The 22,912-nt window shown below is 40.0% G+C and overlaps 1 protein-coding gene across 1 annotated transcript; it reads right to left on the reverse strand.

Moving 5' to 3' along the window:
- Positions 1–1,259: 1,259 nt before the first annotated feature.
- On the reverse strand, positions 1,260–17,968 carry c9orf72 (C9orf72-SMCR8 complex subunit). Its single transcript, XM_071471221.1, has 10 exons — positions 17,781–17,968; positions 16,279–16,772; positions 14,893–14,988; positions 14,258–14,322; positions 13,219–13,291; positions 12,311–12,427; positions 9,572–9,807; positions 9,383–9,440; positions 8,393–8,502; positions 1,260–2,554 (listed from the first exon to the last, which is right to left on the reverse strand). The coding sequence occupies exons 2-10, from the start codon at positions 16,723–16,725 to the stop codon at positions 2,368–2,370; spliced, it is 1,389 nt and encodes a 462-aa protein (XP_071327322.1). The 5' UTR covers positions 16,726–16,772; positions 17,781–17,968; the 3' UTR covers positions 1,260–2,367.
- Positions 17,969–22,912: the final 4,944 nt, after the last annotated feature.

Raw genomic sequence — 22,912 nt, forward strand, 5'->3', positions numbered from 1 at the left:
ATACATTCACCGTTTTACTTCACATAATGTTATTCAGCTTGATCTTGAAAAGGCGGCAGAGTCACAGATACAGCTCCCAAAATGGACCTAATGATGTGTATCTGTTTGATTGATCCGATACATGGTGCACTCTCAAGGTTGATTTAGGCCCAATGCTGCTGTCAGTGCTTACTGCACTTGGTCTCAACAGGATGTCTATTTCCACCGTGACACACACACACTTTGCCAGACAATATGACATAATGTTTCAACTCCTTTCTGTCAAGACACCAAGTACCGAAGGTCTAAAAACTTTCTGCAGTAAAATTTAAAAAATGCGTTTGGCACACCCGGTTGCATTAACCTTGTCAAGTACCGTCTTGGGTCAGCCAAAACTGAGCTTGCCAGTAGAAATCAGAGAAAGATGTTTGAGTAAAATTTACATTTTCATCTGCAATGCTGTGAAAGTGGTGGTGTCAGCGGGTCCAGCAGGAGAGGGGCCTAGCTATGTTCTTGTCCCTCAAGGCAAAGTACTGTGTAACAAGGGTCTATAGCCATGCTAGCAGCTGTCCAAAGCACAGCAGTATTTTGAGCTAAATGCTCCGGACGGTGCTAACGTGCTGATGTCTAGCAGGCATCACGACCCTAAATGAATGAATACAGACCATTAAAATACCTACCAGATTTTTTTTTTTTTTTACCATAATGCCAGTTATCAACACCAAATACTGCAGAGTGAGTTTCTGTGATATGAATGAGCAGAAAGAGAGAGAGATTGTGAGCAAGAGTCTGTAAGAAAAAAATACTGTCACTGGGAAAAGTTCTGTTGTGACATCAGAAATTGCTGGAATCAAATATAAAATGACCTGCGATAAACATTCTTGTGAAAAGATTCATGATGAGTAATATTTCTTAATAATGACACAACTTTATGGTTTTGTTTGCATTTATTCCATTGTTTTTCCTTTCACACCTTATTTATCTACCTAAAAGGGCAATTAGTGGAGTGCATACCTTGCCCAAGAGGGAATATTAATGAAAATGTAATCACAATATTAAGTGATAAAAAAAGATTCCTGGATCTGGCCCTTTAACCAGATTAATACCTTGATACCTGAAGGGGATCTGAAGGTCCCTTCAGCTGCTACAGCTGCTGCTTGAGGACGTTGGGTAGGAAAATCAAACTTGACATTTCTTCCCCCAAATTCTGTCCTTATTTCATTATCATCCAGGTTACTTTAATCCATGTGTGTCAGTTTTCTGAGGAACTGAAACCAATGTAAAAGTTGTGAGGATACTGCAGTGTTTATTGTTCATTGCTCTGTCTGAACAACTAGACAAAGTTCACTGTTAAAACAAATCAAATCAGTCAATAAAGTAAAAAGAAAGGGAGCAAAAAGGAAATGATAAAACATCTCCAAGTGGAAAAAATGCCATTTGTAAATGTAGTAAAAATGTATGGCACAACAGTATCAACTCAACACATTACAATGTCAAAACAATTAGCATTTTTGGAAGCAATGCTTAAAGCAAATAAACAAAATAGACTGCCTTTAAGATTTCGCAATAACCCCAACAGCAAATAGCTGTGTTGTCGCTGTTGGAGAAAGAAATTGTGCAAATTCTTTTAATGCACAACTGAATAAAGGTTTTTACTTATGACAATCACAGTCTGCTATATGAAGAAAATGATTGTGATATGATTTCATTTACAGTGCTTTTGTAGTTTCTTTAACAAAATCCTCATGCTTTATGATTACTCACAACCTTTCTGTAATGTCACCTGTAATGTCACCCGATCTGCACCATTCACATTCAGCACACACGGTTATTAATTGAATTTTCACAAAAGGCAACTCATGAGTTCAGAAGGTTAAAAGACCAACTGACGTTGATGTATAACACAGGGAGTGAAGACTAATAACTCATGTTTTCATAAATATAATTTAAATTAAATTGCAAACTTCCTGGTGAGCACCTCAGCCAATTTTAACACCATAAATTAATACAGGCTCTCTATTAACAGAAGGCATAGAATACATGAATAATTCATCCCCTAGAGAATAATTTCAGTCTTCTAAAAACATTAAACTCACATTATGCTTACAGTTTATCAAGGCAATATATCAATACTTTAACTCTAATGGCTCATAACAGCAGTAATGATCAGTCTTTGAAACCATGCCTTGTACAGGTCAAGACACAAAGGGAAGGCAGTATGTTCTTTTCATTTCAGCAAAGCAGAAACAAATATTCAGACTAATGGTTGCCTCATGAATACACAATTGCATGCTTTCATGTAACAATAAAACAAATCAAAAACAACACCACCAAACCATCTGTTTTCATGAACCGTCTCATAAATAAAGTGCAGGTGAAAAATAAGAGTCAAAAGCTCATGAGTACGTCTCTCTCCTGCATGCTGGTGTAGAATGGCTTCCCGAACACAAACGAGTGTAGTCCCGCCCTCAGCTTTTCAGCGAAGGCCATTACAATGTTCAGGTCTCCTTCCACCATCAGATCCAGATCGGTTTTTAAATTGCGCAGGGATCGAAACGGCTTCTGCCCTTTTTGCCTGTGAAGGAAGGAGGGGAAGACATCGTATTGCAGTTTAAAATGTTAACAATCTACAATATTCAGGGTCAGAGGATCTGCATTAGCATCTAGTTGGGTTGCAGCTGTGCACAGGAATGCCATGCCATGATGAATTATGTATGCTGCTACAGGATGGCAACTGAGCATAAACAATCTTGTCAAGGCACCTGTAAAATAACACGCCCTTAGACCTCAGGCTGTTAGCAATACCATAAACAAGACCGCTTTTATGCTTTCACACGAGTGCACAAATAATGGTTTTGCTTGTGTAGTTAGTGTTGTCTCTAGTGTAAGATATATTCAAGCTTTTACGATGTATGGGGGGAAATACCATTCAAAACATCTCTGCTGGAACCATTTGAAGTATTTTAGACATGAAATTAAAGGAATGTTTTCTGGTATCATAGTAACATTTCTAATAATATTTATTCCGAAAAAAAAATCAGTTATCTTCATTATCATTTATATTAATTAATAAATTACAGAGTATTGCAACTTTAAGGAATCCCCAATAGATTAAAAAGGATTATGTTTTTCCTTTTTGTGAGCGATTCGGATCACTTGTGCATGATATCTGTCATTTTCTTGACTCATGTTTGATGTGTTGGTTCTAACGTAAAACATCTGTGTTGTACTGTTTCCCTAGTTCCCCTTTCCTCCTGAATTTTAACTTCAGAGAAACCTCCTCTTTGTGAACATAAAACTGTACTTCTACTCTTGGGGCTCAACCACCACTTGGGTAAATCTTTCCGAAAAAATATGAGCTTTACAACCACCGTTTATTGAAATTTCAAGGGTTTAAATGTAACAGAGAATTTTAGAGATGGCGCGATTCCATGCAAGGCCAATGGAAAGATGCAATTAGGCATGATTTTGCCTGGGGATGCACGTATTGAAAACGTTTAAACTTGAGCAAAAGGTTTGAGTGCTGTGGGGTTTTATCAATCTGAGTAATACATGTGCCGAGATGAGAGGAAATAGGAGAGAGATGGGAGAGAAATAACAGAAAGAACCAGAGTCTCTGGTGCGGTGTGAGTTCAAACACAAAACAGTAGTTGCATTAGTGTGAATGACAAAAAGAGAAAATTCACTTCACTTTCTGCCTAACCATACCTCAATGTGTGATGCAGTTTTTGTAGTAGACTTCCTAAATCTGCATTAAGTGAGTTTTGGCCACTTGGAGGCAGCAAAACAAGTTATAAACACACCACTGACATATTAAAATCTCATAATAATATTTGATATAGGTAACATGTTAGCAAACAGATGCTAATTTACACATCCAGGCAATACAAAGTAACACTTGCATTTGTCATTTGGAGTTGTGTTTGTGTGTGGCTGCTAAATGCTCCACTACGCTCACTAGCTTGTAGCTAACTCTCTAAGTCTCTTGTTCTGGTGGTGGGCGGGTAGTGTGCAGTGGGTTTATCTGAGCTGAAAACAGCTGCCTGTTCCAGCTGATGATGAATGGTGCTGATGAGAGCTGTGAGAGCCAGTTAAAAACAGTGAAGTTCTGGGTTGCGAAACCAAAACATTGAGCTGAAAGAGGCTAAAACGCTCTGTAGAGCTCAGGGTAATCGCAAAGTCTTCCTTTGATTTGTCACTGTAAGTAACATTTCTCTATTAACTATACATAGTCATTTCATCAAAAAAAGAAACACAAAATTAAAGACCAATATACAAAAAACAGAATTTAGTGTGTGTAAAAGCATTTTACGTGCACACATGATTGTTTGCCTTTTGTGACGCAACAATTCAAGCACTTTTGCCAAGCCCAGTGTATCATTAATTACTATGTAACTAACTGGTACTACACAGTGTTCAAAGTCACTGAGTGCAATTGATTGCAAAAGGTCTTTACAGTTTTAGAAAGGAGAATCTTTGGTTTGCTTTCGTAGAACTGGGGTATTAACACACTGACTGAAATGAATACTAACATTTATAGAATTTCATATTTGTCTAGAGTTAAAAGTAGAACAAGACTGAAATTTATCAACGTTATATCCACTCATAAGTAATTTAAGCCTGGGCCCAGGGTTGCTAATATTCTTGAGTGTTTAATTACTCATGCGCAATAACGACGCACTTGCTGAAGTCTTCAAATGTCTTTTGCCAATCAGAGTAAAACAAGATTGTGCAGAACTAGAAGACTGTACTTCTGCTGTCCTAAAATGAGTGGGAAGTCCACTGATGGGGATCATGGAAGGAGATGAGTCAAGCCCAGATGGAGCGATGACCAGGTCACCACAGGGAGAGCGGCATGAACAAATTTGGGGGAAGCTAAAGACATGGTAGACTGCAGTTTCTCTGATGAATTGTCGGGGCTTAAGAGGGTGCTTCTGGAGCTGAGCCAGAAGGTGGTTACTGTAATCCTGATGGGACTAGAGCGTGACTCGACATACAATTATTCCTAGCTTTTCCAATCCTAAGAGAGAAGTGGAATTCAATGGGTTTATTAGGGTGTAAAGCTACAGTACTGGTTTCTAACTTGTTTTATAGTTGAGTGAATGTTCTGGTAACTGCCTAAATTAAAAGGCGCATTAATGCGAAACGTGGTGTGAGGCCATCAAGAGCCACCAGGTCACCTTGCAGCCTGGCACACAGTTTCATTTCTGTGCCTGAGGAGGGGAGGGCTGAGGAATGAGAATTTCTTGTCAGTGATCAAATGACAAATCATAAAAACATCATTTAGAGTTTTGATGATGATGCTGATGATGATGGGGGGAAATGTCATTGCTGGCCCCACTCCTGAGTGCTTTACATCATTTTCTTACACAACACATTATTCACTCCATTCATGCTATGTTGATGGGGAAGCTGCCAGCCACTTTCGGGTGATGCTGAGAATTCATCACCCCGTGTAGCTAGACATCCAGCCACGTCTTCCACACATGAATCATTCATTTTTTTCTACATACAAACTAGCGCTGGAATCATTTTCCTCATTTATGAGTCAGCTAATTTTTAATTAACTGTTTTGTCTATGAAATCGCAGGAAAAAAAAGTGCTAGTCATTCATTACCACAGCCCAAGGTAACGTCTTCCAGTTGCTTGTTTTGTCTGACAGTCCAGTCCCACATCTATTTGACTTAGGACTGGGGTGAGCTGATTGGTTAGGGCGCATACCACATGGGCTAATATGCCCTCAGCAGCGAGTCCCCAGTTCAGCTCTCGGCCAGCCAGACCATTTGCTGCATGTCATTCCCCTAGTCTGTCCCTGAATTTCCCATCTGTCTCTACTGGTTCTATCAAATGAAGGAGTGAAATGGCTAAAAAAGGAAATTAAACTGAGAAAAGCTACTCATCACAATATTTCAAATGCCAGAAAATACAAGCATTTAGCACTTTTGCTTGATAACTGATGGTAATGATTGATCAATTACCAAAACAGGTGTTGATGAATTTTCTTTCAATCATTCTACAAGCTGTATTCTGTTCTGCAAATCTTCAGTGGTTGGACAAAAACATACTGATTACAACCAGTCAAGACAAGTGTACAGTTTTTTTTTTTGTTTTTTTTTTATCTTTTGCCATTTTTTGCACCTAGCACCTTCCTGTCTTGTAGTGGTGTTTTGGAAAGCCTTACTATTCATGTTTTCAGTCGTACGAAGGGTACCACATGTCGATAGTCCTTCACCCCTGAATGCATTACTCATAGTGTATTCACTTGTTTGGAATCTAGACACTAAAGCCCTGCTCAACTCAAGGTTTGGAACAGTGCAAATGTCCTCAAATTTAAGTCTTTTTTTTCTGTATGACTATCAAAATTGTAAATCCAATTTCCTGCTGCTAAACTCAAAGACAGACTCTTTGTGCTCTTCACCACATGCACACACAATCAGAGGACTGTCCCTTTTGAAGGACAAAATTGTAACTAGAGCAATGCTGAATTTATTCAAACACCCACAGTTCTTTAAGCAGACGGGAAACTCCACCTCTGATTGTGTGTGATGTTAGCCTTTCTTGATAAAGCATGTCTTAATTTTTGTCAAGTGAGAACATGTCTGCTATTCTGGTATTACGCAGAAGCATAAAGATCATGACAATAGACTGCTGGTTGCAGTTAGGTATGTATTTTCTACGTCAGATGTTCACAAATCTGACACTGATGGACAAAAAAAGAAGAAAACAAAACAAAATAGCTTCCTTCTGTTTAGGGGGAAAACCATGGTCCAAGTTTTAGAACTACAGTACCAGTAATTTGGGAGCTTTACCGACTGTAAACAGGATGATCACAGTTTGTCAAGTGGTTACTGTTTGCGATGTACCCATGGATGTACTGACAAATACCACTGAATTACTTTGTTACTGATGAAAACTTAAAAACGTGATGATTCTCAGGAAAGTTCTTGAGTTAAAAGAAGTGTTTTTTTCCCTGTGAATTTTAGGAGCATTTATGGAAGTTTATTCAAAATGGACACCAGATATAACAATGTCCTTGGGAAGTGCAAGTCACACTGAATCTAAAAATATGTGTGTCACATCTGTGTATTCAGATTTGACTGTCTTCAAATGTCAAATCAAATTAACATGTTGACGATCCTAATGTATTCCCTGTGTATATAAATGTGACAGTACAGTCAGAACAGGGTGAGGGAGGAGCTGTATCTACTGCTGAAAGGTGTCTGCGTTCTTTGCACTACTTCCCTTGCAAATAGTATCCTGACCATATGTTTCACTTTCTGTGTTTGACATTCTGCTTTACATCTTCGTCTGTCCACACAATTCAATGGAGTGTACGGATATTGCAAGTAAAAGGATGCACCTCTCTGCACAGGAGCTCTGAGAGTGCGCTGTCCCCTTGCACAAGTGTGTTCCCGCCACCACCCTCACTGTCCAGCTACCTAGTGCCGTTTCAAATTTGTTTCAGCTGTGTCCTCACCCAGGACTAACAAATGTTTCTCAACTGGAGTTAATGTTGTCAGCTCCCTATCAATCTGTGTTTGGTAATTTGTCCCTCAGAGGTTGCCATATCCTCACCCATGTACAGCAAAACTCTGGGGATAATATTAGCAGATGCAGAAAATCACTGATATGACTGCTTTGACTCCAAACTTCAGAAAGTGTGTTACATCAGGCTACAGGGCTTTAGGCTATTTTCAGCTGTGTGTCCTATGGGGGTCCAGTGGTGATTAGTGGTGATGTCACTGTCCAAGCAAGGGCAGACCAAAGCAAACACAACAGCAAATCAGTTCAGGTATTTGGATTTCTGGCTGGACCACTGCAGCATTGTCAGCCCTATAATCTGTCTGACTGACTGATCATAATTCAATCATTGATCAGCCAGTTGGAGTTTCTCCATTGGTCGCTCCTCTTTCAAAATGAACTGGCGCAAACAGTTTCTGGGGAGCAGGTTTACAGCAGTGCTGTCAATTTAGTGCATTTGTCATAAACATAATGCACACCAAGTGGGAGAGCGGGAGGGTAAGAGAGAGAGAGCATTTTAGAAATGCAGAGTTAACATGTAGTTTAATGAGCCACGTTTCAGTCACTGTTTCTTACTTGTTCCGTTGTCAGAAACAGAAAAAAAACATGCAAATGAGAGCATCTTTACTTGGCTGTATTACAATACTGTGCATGTGAGCACAGAGAGAGAGAGAGAGAAGCAAACGTATAATGGCTGAAAGCAGCTGACAGTAGGCAGAATGCAAATACAGCACTGTGATGTCAAATGCATCCTCAAATTCGCTACATTATGACCTAGTCTTGTTTTGTTTCTCTCTGTGGTGCAGTATGTGTGCATGCGTGTAATGGTTTACTGCAACACATTAATCCCTTTTGTTATTTGGATTAAAGTCTTATTAGTGACAGCTCTTACGTTTCGTCCTCGATGTACTTGAGCAGTGTGAGGGCCTTCCTGTGGAGCAGCAGCAGGAACTGGGCCAGGTAGGTGCTCCGCAGGGACAGGCCCGGCTTCAGCATGAACACCTGGGTACGACACGGGATGTCAATTAGTAGTCAAGGCTACAACTCGACTAGAAAAGCTTGGAATAACACATCCCCTCCTCCTTAGTACTAACCTTGAGAAAAAACCTATTGCTGTTGTCATGAGGAAAACTTGAAACAGCACTCTCTTTGGATCGGATGATGGGTTGTGACCCCTGGGAATAAATCCTAATGTTTTGTATCTATGGGCTCTAGAGATTACATGAGTGATATGGAAGGACAAGTATGTGACGCACATCAGGGTCTGTGTGAGGCTAGCTCAAACAAAATGTGACCTCACAATGCTGTAAAAACTAATTCCTTTCCACTTCACATTAAAAGCCCTTAACAAGCAGCAGCTGGTTGAATCCTCACTTGAGAGCTGACAAACTGTACATCATTTAAATGCTCGTGATTCACTGAGTTAATCATTTAAATGCCTAATATAAGTGTGACAACAGTTTAGAAAAGAAATGCATATAAAACAAAGCAGTTTATAAATACCATGTTTTTCCCTCCGTGTCACTTTGACTAATTCTCACTTTTTAAGCGTAAACCCCAAAGAATTTCCTTTCAGTAGAGACCATATTCATGACTGTAACCAAAAGGGATTAAACACAGTAACCACAGTTTTATTTTGGGTGAGTTTCATGACTGTGTTGTTAATACTGAGAATTTGACACATCTAATGTCCCTCAGCTTGGTGTAGAAGAACATTTCTATGATGACTGAAATCTAATTAAAAGTGAACTAAATTCTATTCCTTGAGTTTTATGGTTATGGTTATGGTTATGGTTTTTAATGTAAGAAGGTTTTATATAGTGAAGTGTGTGATTCTTTCTCCTTTTATGGATATAGACATATAGTGTTGCTATATTCTTACCTCATCTATAAATGACTTCACCAACGTGTCTTTATGCATGACGTCCTGAAATATATTCCTATGGAGAAAAAAAGTGACAGTGGTTATGATTTTTAATTTGAGAGGGGAAAAATGTAAACATAGGGCAAAAAAAGTGAAAACAAAATTGTGTATTAAAATTGTAGAACTATAACTTTCATGTGTGCTTACAAGTCAGGCGTGAAGGTATCATCAGTGTGAATGACTGTGTCTGGGGGTATGTCTTCCTCGCTGTCTGTCTTCCACAGCGTGCTTAGCTCAGACCGCATATAGCGCCGCTGGTTGTATGTGTGCTCGTGGCACGGCGGCATCTGCTTCACTGTGTTGATGTCGACGTCGATGTGAGTGGTTGGGTAAGGTGAGTAGAGCACCTGGCGGAATGGTAGGACGAAGCTACCTGTGGAGTCCTGGGAATTTAAAAAAAAACACACAAGGGGGGAACATACTGACAAGCTGCCAACTCTAGGCAAATATTACCACCTGGTAGGATTATTTTTTTATGTGATGTGTGATAGCATGTTCACATTATTCATGTCATATCCCAAGAGCAGGCAGCACTGAACACACTATGTTTGAATATGAAGAAACAACAGCAATAGGAAGAAAAGCACAAAGCAAGCAGATGCATATACAGAAATACAATAAGCAAAGGGTGAACATCAAAGCAGCTTTACAGAAACATCCTATATACAGTCGTGAAGAAAGTACACCCTCTTTGAAGTCTATGGTTTTATGTATCAAGATATAATAAAAACATCATCTGGTTCTTACCAGGTTCTAAAGTTATTTAAATCTAACCTCAGGTGTAAAACATCACACAGCAGATTCCACTGTGTCATTATTTATTTAACAAAAATGAAGCCAAAACGGAGAAACCATGTGTGAAAAACTAAGTACACCCCATGATTCAATAGCTTGTAGAACCCCCTTTAGCAGTAATAACTTGAAGTAATCATTTTCTGTATGACTTTATCTCTCACATCGTTGCTTCAGTTCATTGAGGTTTGCGGGCATTCCTTTATGCACATCTCTCTTAAGGTCCTGCCACAGCATTTCAGTCAGGTTGAGGTCTGGACTTTGACTGGGTCATTGCAGCACCTTGACGCTTCATGTTTGGGATCTTTGTCCTGCTGCATGACTCAAGTTCGGCCAAGCTTTAGCTTTCGGACAGATGGCCTCACATTTGACTCGAGAATACTTTGGTGTACAGAGGAGTTCATGGTCAACTCAATGACTGCGAGGTGCCCAGGTCCTGTGGCTGCAAAACAACACCAAATCATCAGCCCTCCACCACTGTGCTTGACAGTTGGTATGAGGTGTTTGTGCCGATACGCTGTGTTTGGCACTGTGCATTATGGCCAAACATCTCCACTTTGGTCTCGTCTGTCCAAAGGACATTGTTCCCAAAGTCTTTTGGTCTTTTGGTTTGTTCAGATGCAACTTTGCAAACCTAGGCCATGCTGCAATGTTCTTTTTAGAGAGAAGAGGCTTACTCCTGGCAACCCTTCCAAACAAGCCATTCTTTTTCAGTCTTTTTCTAATTGTACTGTCATGAATTTTAACATTTAACATGCTAACTGAGGCCTGTAGAGTCTTAGATGTAGCTCTTGCGTTTCTTGCAATTTTTCTGAGCATTGCACGGTTTGACCTTGGGGTGAATTTGCTGGGATGTCCACTCCTGGGAAGATTGGCAACTGTCTTGAATGTTTTCCACTTGTGAATAATCTTTCTTACTGTAGAATGATTCAAATTGTTTGGAAATGACCTTATAACCCTTCCCAGATTGATGGGCAGCAACAGTTGCTTCTCTAAGATCATTGCTGATGTCTTTCCGTCTTGTCATTGTGTGAACACACACCTGAATGCTCCAGACCAGCAAACTGCCAAAACTTCTGCTTTTATAGATGCTGATGATCAATTAATCAAAAGCATCTGATTAGCAGCACCTGGCTGCTACTTACCCTCTTAATTCCTATGGAAGTAGTAAGGGTGTACTTCATTTTTCACACACTGCTTCTGCATTTTGGCCTAGTTTTTGTTAAATAAATAATGACATGCTGTAATAAGTCATGTGTTGTTGTTCATCTGAGGTTCTATTTACCTAATTTTAAGACCTGCGAAGGACCAGATGATTTTTTATTGTGTCCTCATACATAACCATAGAATTCAAAGAGGGTGTACTTTCTTTTTCACATGACTGTATGTCATATGTGTGCAAAGAAGTTTTAATAAATCATTTCACATGTTGCAAGAAATATCTTTTCTGTTGTTTTCTGCCTGGGCCAGTTTTTCTTGTTTCATACTGCATTTTACCGGGAAATCTAAATTAAGATGATGCAGGATCTCCACAACACAGTCAGTGTGTACCATACTAACTCTCTGTGAATGAACTAACAAGCTCTACCAAGCTGTCTGTTGCTTCTTTTGCTGTTCTCATTCAGCTCTTGTTGACTTGTTGCCCATGCAGCATTACACCCTCCCTGCCTCACAGAGGGGCGGTGAATACTGTGACAACTTCTCTAAAAACTTAAACTTTGCTGACAGTCAATTCTCTGTTCTGCTCTTCACCCCAAGTAACGATAGCAGACTTTGCTGCCTGTTTAAGCTAAACAGAAAAGAGCAAGAAAACAAAACTAGAAATGCCAATATCTTAATTTGCACACTGCAGTTGTCTGAATAAAAATAAAATCTTTATGCAAGCTCCATATATCAAAATATTCCTGAATTGTCTGCAGTGTTGTAATTTAAAAAATCTTACTGCAACCAATTCAGGTTTAAAAATAAAATCAGTTCAGAACAACAGACTGGGCATGATCAAACAGGCAGACAAAACAAAGAACAAAGACCAAGCTCTTAATGAAATCACATTAATCACACTGGACTGTACAGCGAGAGGGAACTGGTGGCTACCTTGAGCAGACCCTGAACAAACAGGCCGGTGTCATATTTGAAGGAAGAGTCCGCCTTGCAGAGGCGGGAGCATTTCCTCTCGGCCGAGGTGAGGAAGAGGCAGAGAGTCCGCACAATCTGCAAGAAAACAGACTTGTGAAACAAGCACAGTGACCGTTTTGGTTATGAACACAAATTACACATACTGATAGATTTCAGGTGAAGGAAAAACAGGTTTGGGAATATTTTGGAGCAAAACAGAGCAACTTGCAACTATTTCAAACAACAGGGGGACATCTAAAACAGCTATTTCAAAAAAAAACAGGGGCAGCAAATTAAATGGCCTTTATTTTTAATCTTGATTTTGCTTTTTGTTAAGATTTTTAAAAAGTGGATTGCTCCATAATCGGCACAAATTTTACTAAAGAAGCCACAACTTCATTATAGACTTTAATCTAAGCTTCAGGCTTGAGGCTAGTTGTTAGATACAGATAAAAGTGTGATTTAATTGGTACTAAATTCAGGCCTCGAGCCAATAAAAATACAAATTAAAACTGTGCAGGCTTTTGATATTCACTGGGCAAACTGTTTGCAACGACCTGCTACTGTAACATGCTGTAAACAGCATATGATGTGCAATATCAGTTTTCTTTCTTGTTTACTGTGCCCTAACAGTTTCTTCTTTTAATTCAGAAATCTGCTAATTTTAAGTAATTTAAATGCTTTTCCATATAACTTCTACTTTTCGGAAACAGCTGCAACAGTAACTGTGCTGCCAAGCCCAGAGTGACATTCAAAACACTGACACAGGAAGAAAAAGTGCACGAGAGCCTCATTAAACTCAGAACAACAGCACTCACCAAAACATTTTATGTTATGTAGATGACACAAATGTTGTCTGTGTGCAGCCATTAATCTGGTTAATTTACCTTATTGACTTTCTCTGGGTTGCTTCCAACTACTATTGAACAGCCGCAAGTCTGCAGATGAGAGCTGATGGCCCTGAACCAAAGAGACAAAGAGATGCAAATTAAAGCCAATTAGCTTCATTAGCATTACTCCTATTATTATTGACAGCTTTTAGGAATAGTGATTGAGGCAGAGGAACTGATGAGTCTGATAAACATTTATGAGGCTAAAGGAGGAATAAAGTTGTTAACTCGCTCTGGGAAAGTTACATTAGCCTAATTATTCATTAGCGAAACCGCTTATCCTTTTAGGGTTGCTGGGGGGCTGACATTTGGGGGTGGTGGGCTACACTCTGGACAGGTCGCCAGTCTACCACAGGGCTGACATATATAGACAAACAACCATTCACACCTACAGGCCATCTAGAGTGGCCAGTTAACCTGAGCTGCATGTTTTTGGATTGTGGGGGGAAGCCAGAGTACCTGGAGGAAACCTGTGGACGCATGAGGAGAATATGCAAACTCTCCACATAAAGGCCTGGCAGGTTTGAACCCAGGACCTTCTTGCTTTAAGGCAACAGTGCTAAACACTGCACCTTAAATTTACCTCATGAAGTTTGGCCTTTTTTTTTACCATATTTTCAAGAATTTCAATATATGACTGGTCACAAAAAAGAACTACTTTGCTTGATAACTGATAACTGATTAATTACCTCAAATACTAACAGTACAGCACAGCTGTTATTTTATTCCTATTAAGAATCTTCAGACATCAGCCGTAAATGTGCTTTAGAGCTGAGTAAATAAGTTCCAGTTTACAGACACTTTGTCATCTCCACAGGATGCTGAACTAATCCTGTTCAGCAATGAGCAACTGGGAGCTCGGTTGCTGGAATGGACTTTCTGGACTCTCAACACTAAACAGCAATCTAGCTTTCATCCTTTCTCTGGAGGAAACTGCGGCTAAGTGGAGAGCCATTACTCATCGTTGGAAGGTTGATGGGTGTTAAATGTGCATTGTTCATCATCTGTCTCCATTTGCCTGTACAGGAGTGCTTACTTGTGGAGGAAATCCTCGTGGCAGCTGTCCCCGATGTCATCATCATTTAGCACGGTGTCTTTTATCTGCTCGGCAGGAGCGAAACAAATGAGTCATTTTTAACATTGGTCTCAACAAAAACAAAAGTGCTGATGGGTGCATTTGCAGACATTCCTAAGAAAATAAGATGTTAAGACACAATTGTGTAGGAAACAGCAAGACAGGTTCTGGGGAGCTGCTTTGTGCTACTATTTTTTGCTACATTTGCATATCAGAAAGGAACAGATCTGTCAAATCACACTGGGTGGTAATCCAGGCAGAGAACCTGGATAATTCAAGTGAAAGTGAAAGAATGAAACAAGAGAAATTTACCAAGGTTAGAGGGGAAGGTTTTGTTCAGAACGAGTTTGTTTCAAAATGCAGCCCAGCTCCTTTCATGTTCCTGCCACCATGATGTCTACATAACACACTATTAACCCTCCCTTCACTGCAAAAAAGTTAGCTGGCAAAATATATGAAGGCCCCTGGATTAAATAGTGAACGCTAACAATACCAGCCACCATAATTTGTTCTAGAAAATTAATTAAAAAGTTATGTTTTTCATTGTGTCTCTGTTGCTGTTTGTTTGTGTGTGTGTGTGTGTGTGTGCTGCTCACATCTATATCTTCTGGCACACTGTGCGTCTTCATAGAGGCCAGCAGCTCCATGATGGGGGCAATCTCCAAGCTCAACACTGAGATGATGTTGTAGCCCTGAAGTTGAAGGAAAGAATAAAAAATAAACTGAACAGCACGAATACTAAAGCCAGAGAGGACCACTGATGATCCTCTACATCATTAATGGATTTCATAAGCTATGTGTGTCATTGTGCTTGAAAGATTGAGGCCTCATTCTCAAAATAAGAAAAAAACATGTAACAAATAAACAGGGGTAATGTTAGTACAAAATTTTGCATGATGATATAAATGGGGCTGCTCAGTTTATTTTCCCACTGAAAAATTTCGTATCAGGTGCATTTATTAGTCATGATTTTTTTTTCAAAAAATGTCATGTTAAAATGCTTGTTTATGCTTGCTTGTTAGGTATTGTATGTATAATAGAAACACTTTTTGCTTAGACTCAAAAAGAAAACGTGTAAAATAACTTAAGCTCTTAAGAAAATGTTCAGTTTTTATTAACAATTACAAACACTTCTAAAAATGTTTGTTATATTATGTTAAAGGACAGTCAGGGTTTGACATTGTTTAAAAACACCAGTATCCCATTCTGGTGCTGATACCTTTAACTGATACCTTTAACCGATTACCGCTATCAATACCAGAACAATCCTTTCACTGATAGATTCTATTCAGAAATATTGACATATTTTTCTATAATATCCATGTTTATTTAACAGCATAAATCCACTTTCTCAAAGCAGCTGTACAAGAACTGATGTTTGGTGAGTGGCAAAATCATACTGAGGATGGTAACCCAGCTCAATAAGCAGTATGTGTTAGCTGCAAAAGCCCTGGTGACCAGGACTGTGAGCACTAGACAGGCCAAGCAGCAGGTGTGTGTGTGTGTGTGTGTGTGTGTGTGTGTGTGTATAAAACCAAAAAAATCTCCTAAAATATTTATGTAAGGGTATTTCAGTCTGACAAGAAGAGCACAGTAAAACTACGTTATAAACCCATACAGAACTTAAATAAGCCTATCCAGCAATGTGTGCAATGATGGATTTCGAAACGTTGTGTGTCACATTATTTTGTCTACCCCTATTATTACCTGCTCACTAGCCTTCTCTGTAGGAGCTCTCAGACCTAATTAGCTAACTTACTCCTCTGCGTTGAGAGACTGCAACTTTATTATTCTGACAACGTTGTTCCAATCCCAGCAGGACGAGACAGAGGTGATACTTACTACCCCTTTGAAATCAAGAACTTAGGCTAAATGAGGTTTTAAAATACCTTTTATGAGTGTTAAGGTATGATAATTTGTCTATTATTATGTGAATAATAAGATTATGTCCAGGAGTGAGAAGTCAAAGGATCTGCAGGTACCTTCTGCATCCAAATGCGCCCCTTGCGGATGACGTGTTTTAGCCTCTCCACACAGATGGTGTGCAGAGGCAGGTAGAAGGCCAGCTCTGTCTGAGGTAGGATGATGGACAAGGCACACGTGTTCTTGTCTCCCTTCAGCTCGCCATCAAAGATGAGAGACACAATGATGACGCCCTTTTCTGCCAGGACGAAGAACTTCACATCCACGGCACCACACTCAGCGCTACGCAGAATCTCCCCATTAAGTGTATGATTGGCCAAAAAGGTGACCTCTCCATCGCTGAGGAACATCGATTGGTCACCCTTTGGTGCCCAGATGTGGCGCACCCGTGGACCCAGGATGTTGTCCCAGTAGGCGAAGGTTGCAGCCAGCAATGGGCATTCTCCCTCTACTGCTACTTCAGACTTTGCCACAGCAGGTGACTGGGGTGGACAGCCAGAAGACATTGGAGTGATTTGGAAATGTCACTGTCTTCTGTAAGGTGATATTCAATCTACATCAACACAGAAAGACAACAGTTGGGTTTAAGGTACCAGTAACTTACATGATTGTCAAAGTACAGATTGGTAAACACTTTTGCTATGACTTTCAAAGGTCTCTAAAGCTACCAATCTCACAAGTCATATCTTGGAAGAGCATAATAATCAGAACAGTTTTCAGCTAAAATAAGACTAGGAAATGAAGTAAATCTAATAATATTTTTCTGTGGAAATGAAAGTGATTTGTTTTGATCTATGAGTCAGCTGATACTTCTAAGACCCACCTTAAAGCAACTTCCTTCTCTGAAAATGTCAAATTTGACAAATGTGAAAACTTGATCATGAATTGATGCATGTCTGCTGCAAAATTTCACCAAACTCCATTCAATGTAATAGTTTATTCATTTTCTACAAAACAGACATGTAGTAGATTCTTACCCAAAAGCATATGGTAACACATGCAGTCTTCCGTTGCATTCGGGATATATGACTAATATACTAGAATTCTATTACTGTTCAACATTTCTTTTATATTTTTTACTTTTCTGACCGCACTCTCCCTCCCTAGATTAGATAGTTGGGCGGTGTATTTGAAGGCTTGAGAGATCAGGCGTAGCAGACACAATTAAATGACGATAAATACGGCTGTTTGATTGTCCACATGTATGCCGAATTTATCAGGATGGCCTAGCACTTGAGAATTTATAATTGTCTTGTTACCAGGTATGGAGGTGTATCAGCAGTGAGCAATGTAACTTTAATTTGACAGCTTATGAATATGGAGTTACATATTTTCACAAACAAGACAGCACGTAAACACACCCTAAATTAATGTATTGTACAGCAAAACAAGAATTACGGCGTGGCTAGAGCTTAATGTCAGGATCTGTAAGGAGTAGGGAACAAAGTTACATTCATTTTAGTGTCAATATTTTGTCGTAACTCGTAACCAGGTTAGGTTGCTAACTAGGGTTAGCCAAACTAGTGACAGGAAGAACAGGAACGACATCGCCTTGACTTACTTGTTCGGTCTTTTTGGTGCTAAATCGCCACACCACAACGTTTCTAGAGGAGGAGTTTCAAATGCTGCTGGACAGTCATCATTACAGCTTTTCTGTTTTCTGTTACTGCCACAGCATGTGACACTTAGACGGTGGTTAGCTAACTCCAGTTTTGTTGTCTTGAAGACACTTCCTACAACGTCAGTCCTACGTCACCGACTCCCGGGGTGCACAGCGCCCTCTAGCGAGCGAGGCACGCAATTGGACAGTTGGTCAGTGATGTCATTTTTATTCCAGGCGGCCACCTGCAGAAAATTAGCTATTTAAATTCATCTACATGGAGCCTGGCCATACAAATGGTTGTATCTGCAGGCAAAACTCGGTGTTTGCGTTTCAATTTCATAGATTTGAGGGTACCGTGAGACCTAATTAATGGCACCCCAATGCATTCCTGGAGACCTAATACTGTTCTTTCTCTCTTTTTCCCTCTTAAATCATACCACTACATCAAGACATCTCCCAAGAGTATCTGACTGCAGACCTCCACCAGGGGAACCTCACGGGAGGTGTTAATGTGATTGAGATATTTTCCTTGAGGATATATCTGACATTGAGATATACACTTCCCAGCCATTTTATTAAGTACACCTTGCTAGTACCGGGTTGGACCCCCCCCCCCCCTTTGCCATCAGGACCGCCTTATTTCTTTCAGGCATAGTTTCAACACGGTACTGGAAACATTCCTCAGAGATGCTGGTCCATATTGACATGATAGCATCACACAGTTGCTGCAGATTTGTCAGCTGCACATCCATGGTGTGAATCTCCTGTTCCACCGCATCCCAAAGGTGCTCTGTTGGATTGAGATCTGGTGACTGTGGGAGCCATTTGAGTGCAGTGAACTCATTGTCATGCTCACGAAATCAGTTTGAGATGATCTGAGCTTTGTGACATAGTGCGTGATCCTGCTGGAAGCAGCCATCAGAAGAGCCTCAGTTTCTTGAGATGCTCCTCTGCATACCTTGTGTTACAGCTGTTGGGCCATGTATAGGTGTGGTTGTGTGTTTCCCTCCTGTCATCCAAGGTGTCTGCCTTCTTTTTCCCTTCCCCCCGTTCTCATGGTAAGTGAAAACAACAGTGTTCACTCTAGTAATCGAGTGGTTTGGAATTAAAAGCTGGAGGAGGAACCAAGTTAGTGCCAGTGGGCCATCCGGCAGCCTTTAGTGCTGTTTGTGTGCTGTGAGCAGCTATTGTGTACTGGGTTCAGTAGTTTGTGACTCCAGCTTAACCTTGACCTTAGCTCTAAATTAACATTTTGTTTTATCTCTTTTGCAGGTAGATCGGCTTCTTCCTTCCAAAGAAGTCCGTTTTCCGTTGGTGTTTCTTTTGTGTTTATGATTGTAAATAAATTATCTATTTCTTTTTGTACACCTCTGTTTTTCTCCTCTCTTTTTCCCCTGGGTTTGAATGGTTGTGTTACTCTAGAGATGGTTGTGTGGGAAAATCCCAGACCAGCCCATCTGGCACCAACAACCATGTCACGTTCAAAGTCACTTAAATCACCTTCCTTGTCCATTCTGTTGCTCAGTTTGAACTTCAGCAGGTCATCTTGACCATGTCTACATGCCTAAATGCATTGAGTTGCTGCCATGTGATTGGCTGATTAGATATTTGCATTAATGAACAGTTGTACAGGTGTGCTTAATAAAGTGGCCGGTGAGTGTATTTTTAACAGTTATCCAGTTATTCCCCACCCCACCACCTCCCACACACTCCTCACAGAAACTTTGTTGCACTACATATTTATCTACACACTTTATACACACTTCAGCTTCCACCTAATTCACAATATTATACCCAATGGTCTCAGCAAGACACTAATGAGATGGCTGATGCTTTCGGCTCTAATGGCTCATCAGCAATTCAGAGACTGAACTGCCCCTGCAAACAGTCAGCCTTAATTATGTAACACAATTACACCTTGCTTGTGAAAATGGTAAACTCAGCTCTGCCACCACGATGTCTTGTCTCAGTCCTAAATAGTTAATATACTTAAGCCTGCAGCTGGTGTCCATTTTCCTCAGTCAGTCTTTGGCTGCACTTTCCCTCTGAGGCCTCTTGTGGCCTATTGTCAAGTGGCAACCTCTTGGGCTAAAAAATGAAGCCAACACAGATGTGCCAAAAACGGCAGTTGCTTGATGGCCACTTGAGGCTGGCTCCAAGAGTGAGTCAATCCCTACAGCTAATTTCAGCTGTATGGGGAGGTGAATTTTTATATAACTCACCTGTTTAAATTTCATTATAGCTTAAAGTTATGCATAATTGAGGGTGTGGCTGCTTTGAGTGACAGGCAGGTGTTGTCACAGGTGACTAGCCGCTGGCTGTCTGCTAGGCATCACCTCAGCTAGTTCAAGTCATTGAACCTCACCAAGCGGCTACCACCGTCTTAGTTAGTCTTTGTCTAACCTTTTCTGTGCCCTGTCAATGTTGTTGCTGCATTGCCAGCCCTTCTCTCAATGACTGAATGTCCATGAGCCACATGAACAGAAGCCACTGAAAGTCCTTTTGTTTTTCTACAGAGCTCAGCAACAGCAAACTCGGACAATGTGTGGACGGTCAGCAAGCTAGTAAGCTGAAAAAAAGTTGGCTCCTGCTGAAGTTTTCAAGGTCACAGACTGTCTGTCAGCCACTCCAAATTGTGTGCCTCCTGGCCGGCCCACTGATGTGACTGCACTCTGTGAACAGCATTGCAGCCTTGCTACTGCAGCAGGGGTGAGAGGCTGATTTCAGTCAAGTCGTCCAACGTCTCTACATTTATCAGAGACAAAAGGGAGAAAATTTTCATCAATTACCAAAGGCATATTTGTAGAGCAATTTTTAATATTAATGTGACATGTTATTTAGCAGTTTTTTGTTTTGTTTTGTTCCGTTTTTTTCATCCTTTTTTTTTTTTGGTAATTTGTTCTTGGTGGCTTGTCTACACATCAAACCAGCTCTTATTAAAATATCTCTAATTACCTCTGCCCTGATGAAGACCCTGCGAAGTAGAAATTGGTCTTCATACTCAGCCATAATCATGCTGGATTCAAAGGATTTTAATGTACCTCATCACCTTGCTTTACATAAAAGTGCCTCAAGATTTTTTTCGCTTCCTCTCATGATTCTTTTCATCTTTAAAAGCACCTTAAGGTTCCTAGATCATTTGGAGAACAATTACCTCCATTATCTGGGTCAAGAACAAGATTAGACTGAATTTTTTAGTTTTTCAGTTTATTTGAGATTTAATGCTACATTATTAGCAATTGCCTGCCACCTCCTGTATGTTGGTAACATGATGATACGGTGGCAAAATACATTATATAGATTAGATTTACCTTTTCAGGCACTTTGTGGCTGGAGACCACCACAAAAATGCAATCAGACTCTCTAACTACCCACAGTCAGAACAGGCTCAACCAATAACCTGTTTACTGGCAGTGTTAGCACAGTGTAATGGCATTACTTGTTGCTTGCAGGTTTTCTTTGCACCAGGACAATGGTTTGTACAATCTTGTATGTCACCCACAATATCCTTGTGTTTCTAAGTACAACTTTTTTTTAGAGGTCTGTTACTTTCCAGAGGCTTGAGTATAGGTCCTAACTGCAGTATTAAAGTCATATATTTGGATTCTTGTCAGTATGTTAAATAGATGTAAACCGGGAATTCTCTAACTGTACAACAGTGCTAAATAATGCATGGGCCATGCTATTTTCTTAAAGGAATAGATGGTTTCTCTCTAAATGGGAAACCTCAGTCATTAGGATTAAAAGGAACAGTAGTACCGCAGATAACCCCCTTAAAACCACAACTTGTCATTTTTACACTTCAGTTTTTGTACAGATTAAACAAATGAGATAATATATGTCAAATCTGTGTTTTAGAGATGTAGGCAGATTTTCCTCTTTTTTTTACCTTTTGACAAAGCCAGGTTAGTTGCTTTCCCAGTTTCTCGTATTTATGCTAAGCTAAGCTAACCTTCGTCTCCTGGCAGTAGCTACATATTTACCGTACATAGAAGTGAGAGGCATCGATACTCTAGTCTAACTCTCAGCAGGAAAACAAAGCAAGTGTATTTCCCAAAATGTCAAATTCTTCCCTTAACAAATCTGCATTTTGAAAGGTGATGCTAATAATATTTATTCAGTCTTTGATTTGTCTGTTTACGTCATAAACAAAGTTTAAACATGGTTTAGAGAAACCTCTCATATACAATAAGAGGCAAATATTTGTGTAATGCATGTATTGGCAAAATTATATCAGTCTAACTCTGCCTCCAAAACTGTGTCCACAACTATAGTTTATGTTCTGTTATTGGCCTCTCTTTGCACTCTCAACACCCTCCCACACTCTGTCGTGACTTACTTTACTATTGTCGTCTACTTTTCAGCCTGTCTGATTTTGTTAGACATGTGCCTTTGTGAATATAGACTTTGCCCTTTTTGACTACAGAAGTCTTCTTTGTATCCGTTGTCATTTGAACCACATGTGCCCTAATGAGTGGGGAAGCTAACATGTCTGCGCTGCCTTTTTGCCATTCGCAGCCCAGTTTGATGAGTGTGAAAAATTACCGGTCATTTTTCTAACCATCAGTAGCTCTGGCCCCACATTATGCCACTTTTTTGTCATGATAATGACTCACTGCATGAAACCTTCTATTTCACAGCTTTACACATCATTAGTTGCAAATGCGCTGACCTGCGTGATATTGACTGTGAGAAGTTGTTGTACTTATGACCCAGCACTGACTATATACTCCTGCAGTTGACATACATTAATGAAAAGGGTGTGGCATATTCATTTATATAAGATGAACTTTTGCATCAGTCACCATAAACATATGCAGCAAATGAGTGTCCACCTGATTGCCTTTTTGCTCCACTAGCAGCATGGCTCAATGGAGATGCAACACTGGTCTGTCGGTTTGTCAGTCAAGACTGCAACATCTGAACTACAAGCTTTTTTTTGTACCGACCTTCATGTTTTCCAGAGGATTAAGCCGAATGACTTTGGTGATCCCCTGACTTTTCCTCTAGCACCACCTTGAGGTTCCCATTTTTGTTTTTGAGTGAAATGTCAAACAATAAATATTGGACAGATTGCTATGAAATTCCAT

Source organism: Trachinotus anak, unplaced genomic scaffold (genome assembly GCF_046630095.1).
Source record: "Trachinotus anak isolate AG129_WGS33_773 ecotype Australia unplaced genomic scaffold, CSIRO_AGI_Tana_v1 ptg000033l, whole genome shotgun sequence".
Classification (NCBI taxonomy): domain Eukaryota; kingdom Metazoa; phylum Chordata; class Actinopteri; order Carangiformes; family Carangidae; genus Trachinotus; species Trachinotus anak.

Bases quoted from the DNA above. Each gene is read 5' to 3' on its own strand.
- c9orf72 (XM_071471221.1), bottom strand. From the start codon at position 16,725: ATGTCTTCTGGCTGTCCACCCCAGTCACCTGCTGTGGCAAAGTCTGAA. The intron at 9,808-12,310 runs GTAGCCACCAGT...TTAAATTCCCAG, and splicing joins TTGTTCAGGGTCTGCTCAAG to GACTCCACAGGTAGCTTCGT. The intron at 2,555-8,392 runs GTAAGAGCTGTC...CTTCCTTCACAG, and splicing joins AAGTACATCGAGGACGAAAC to GCAAAAAGGGCAGAAGCCGT.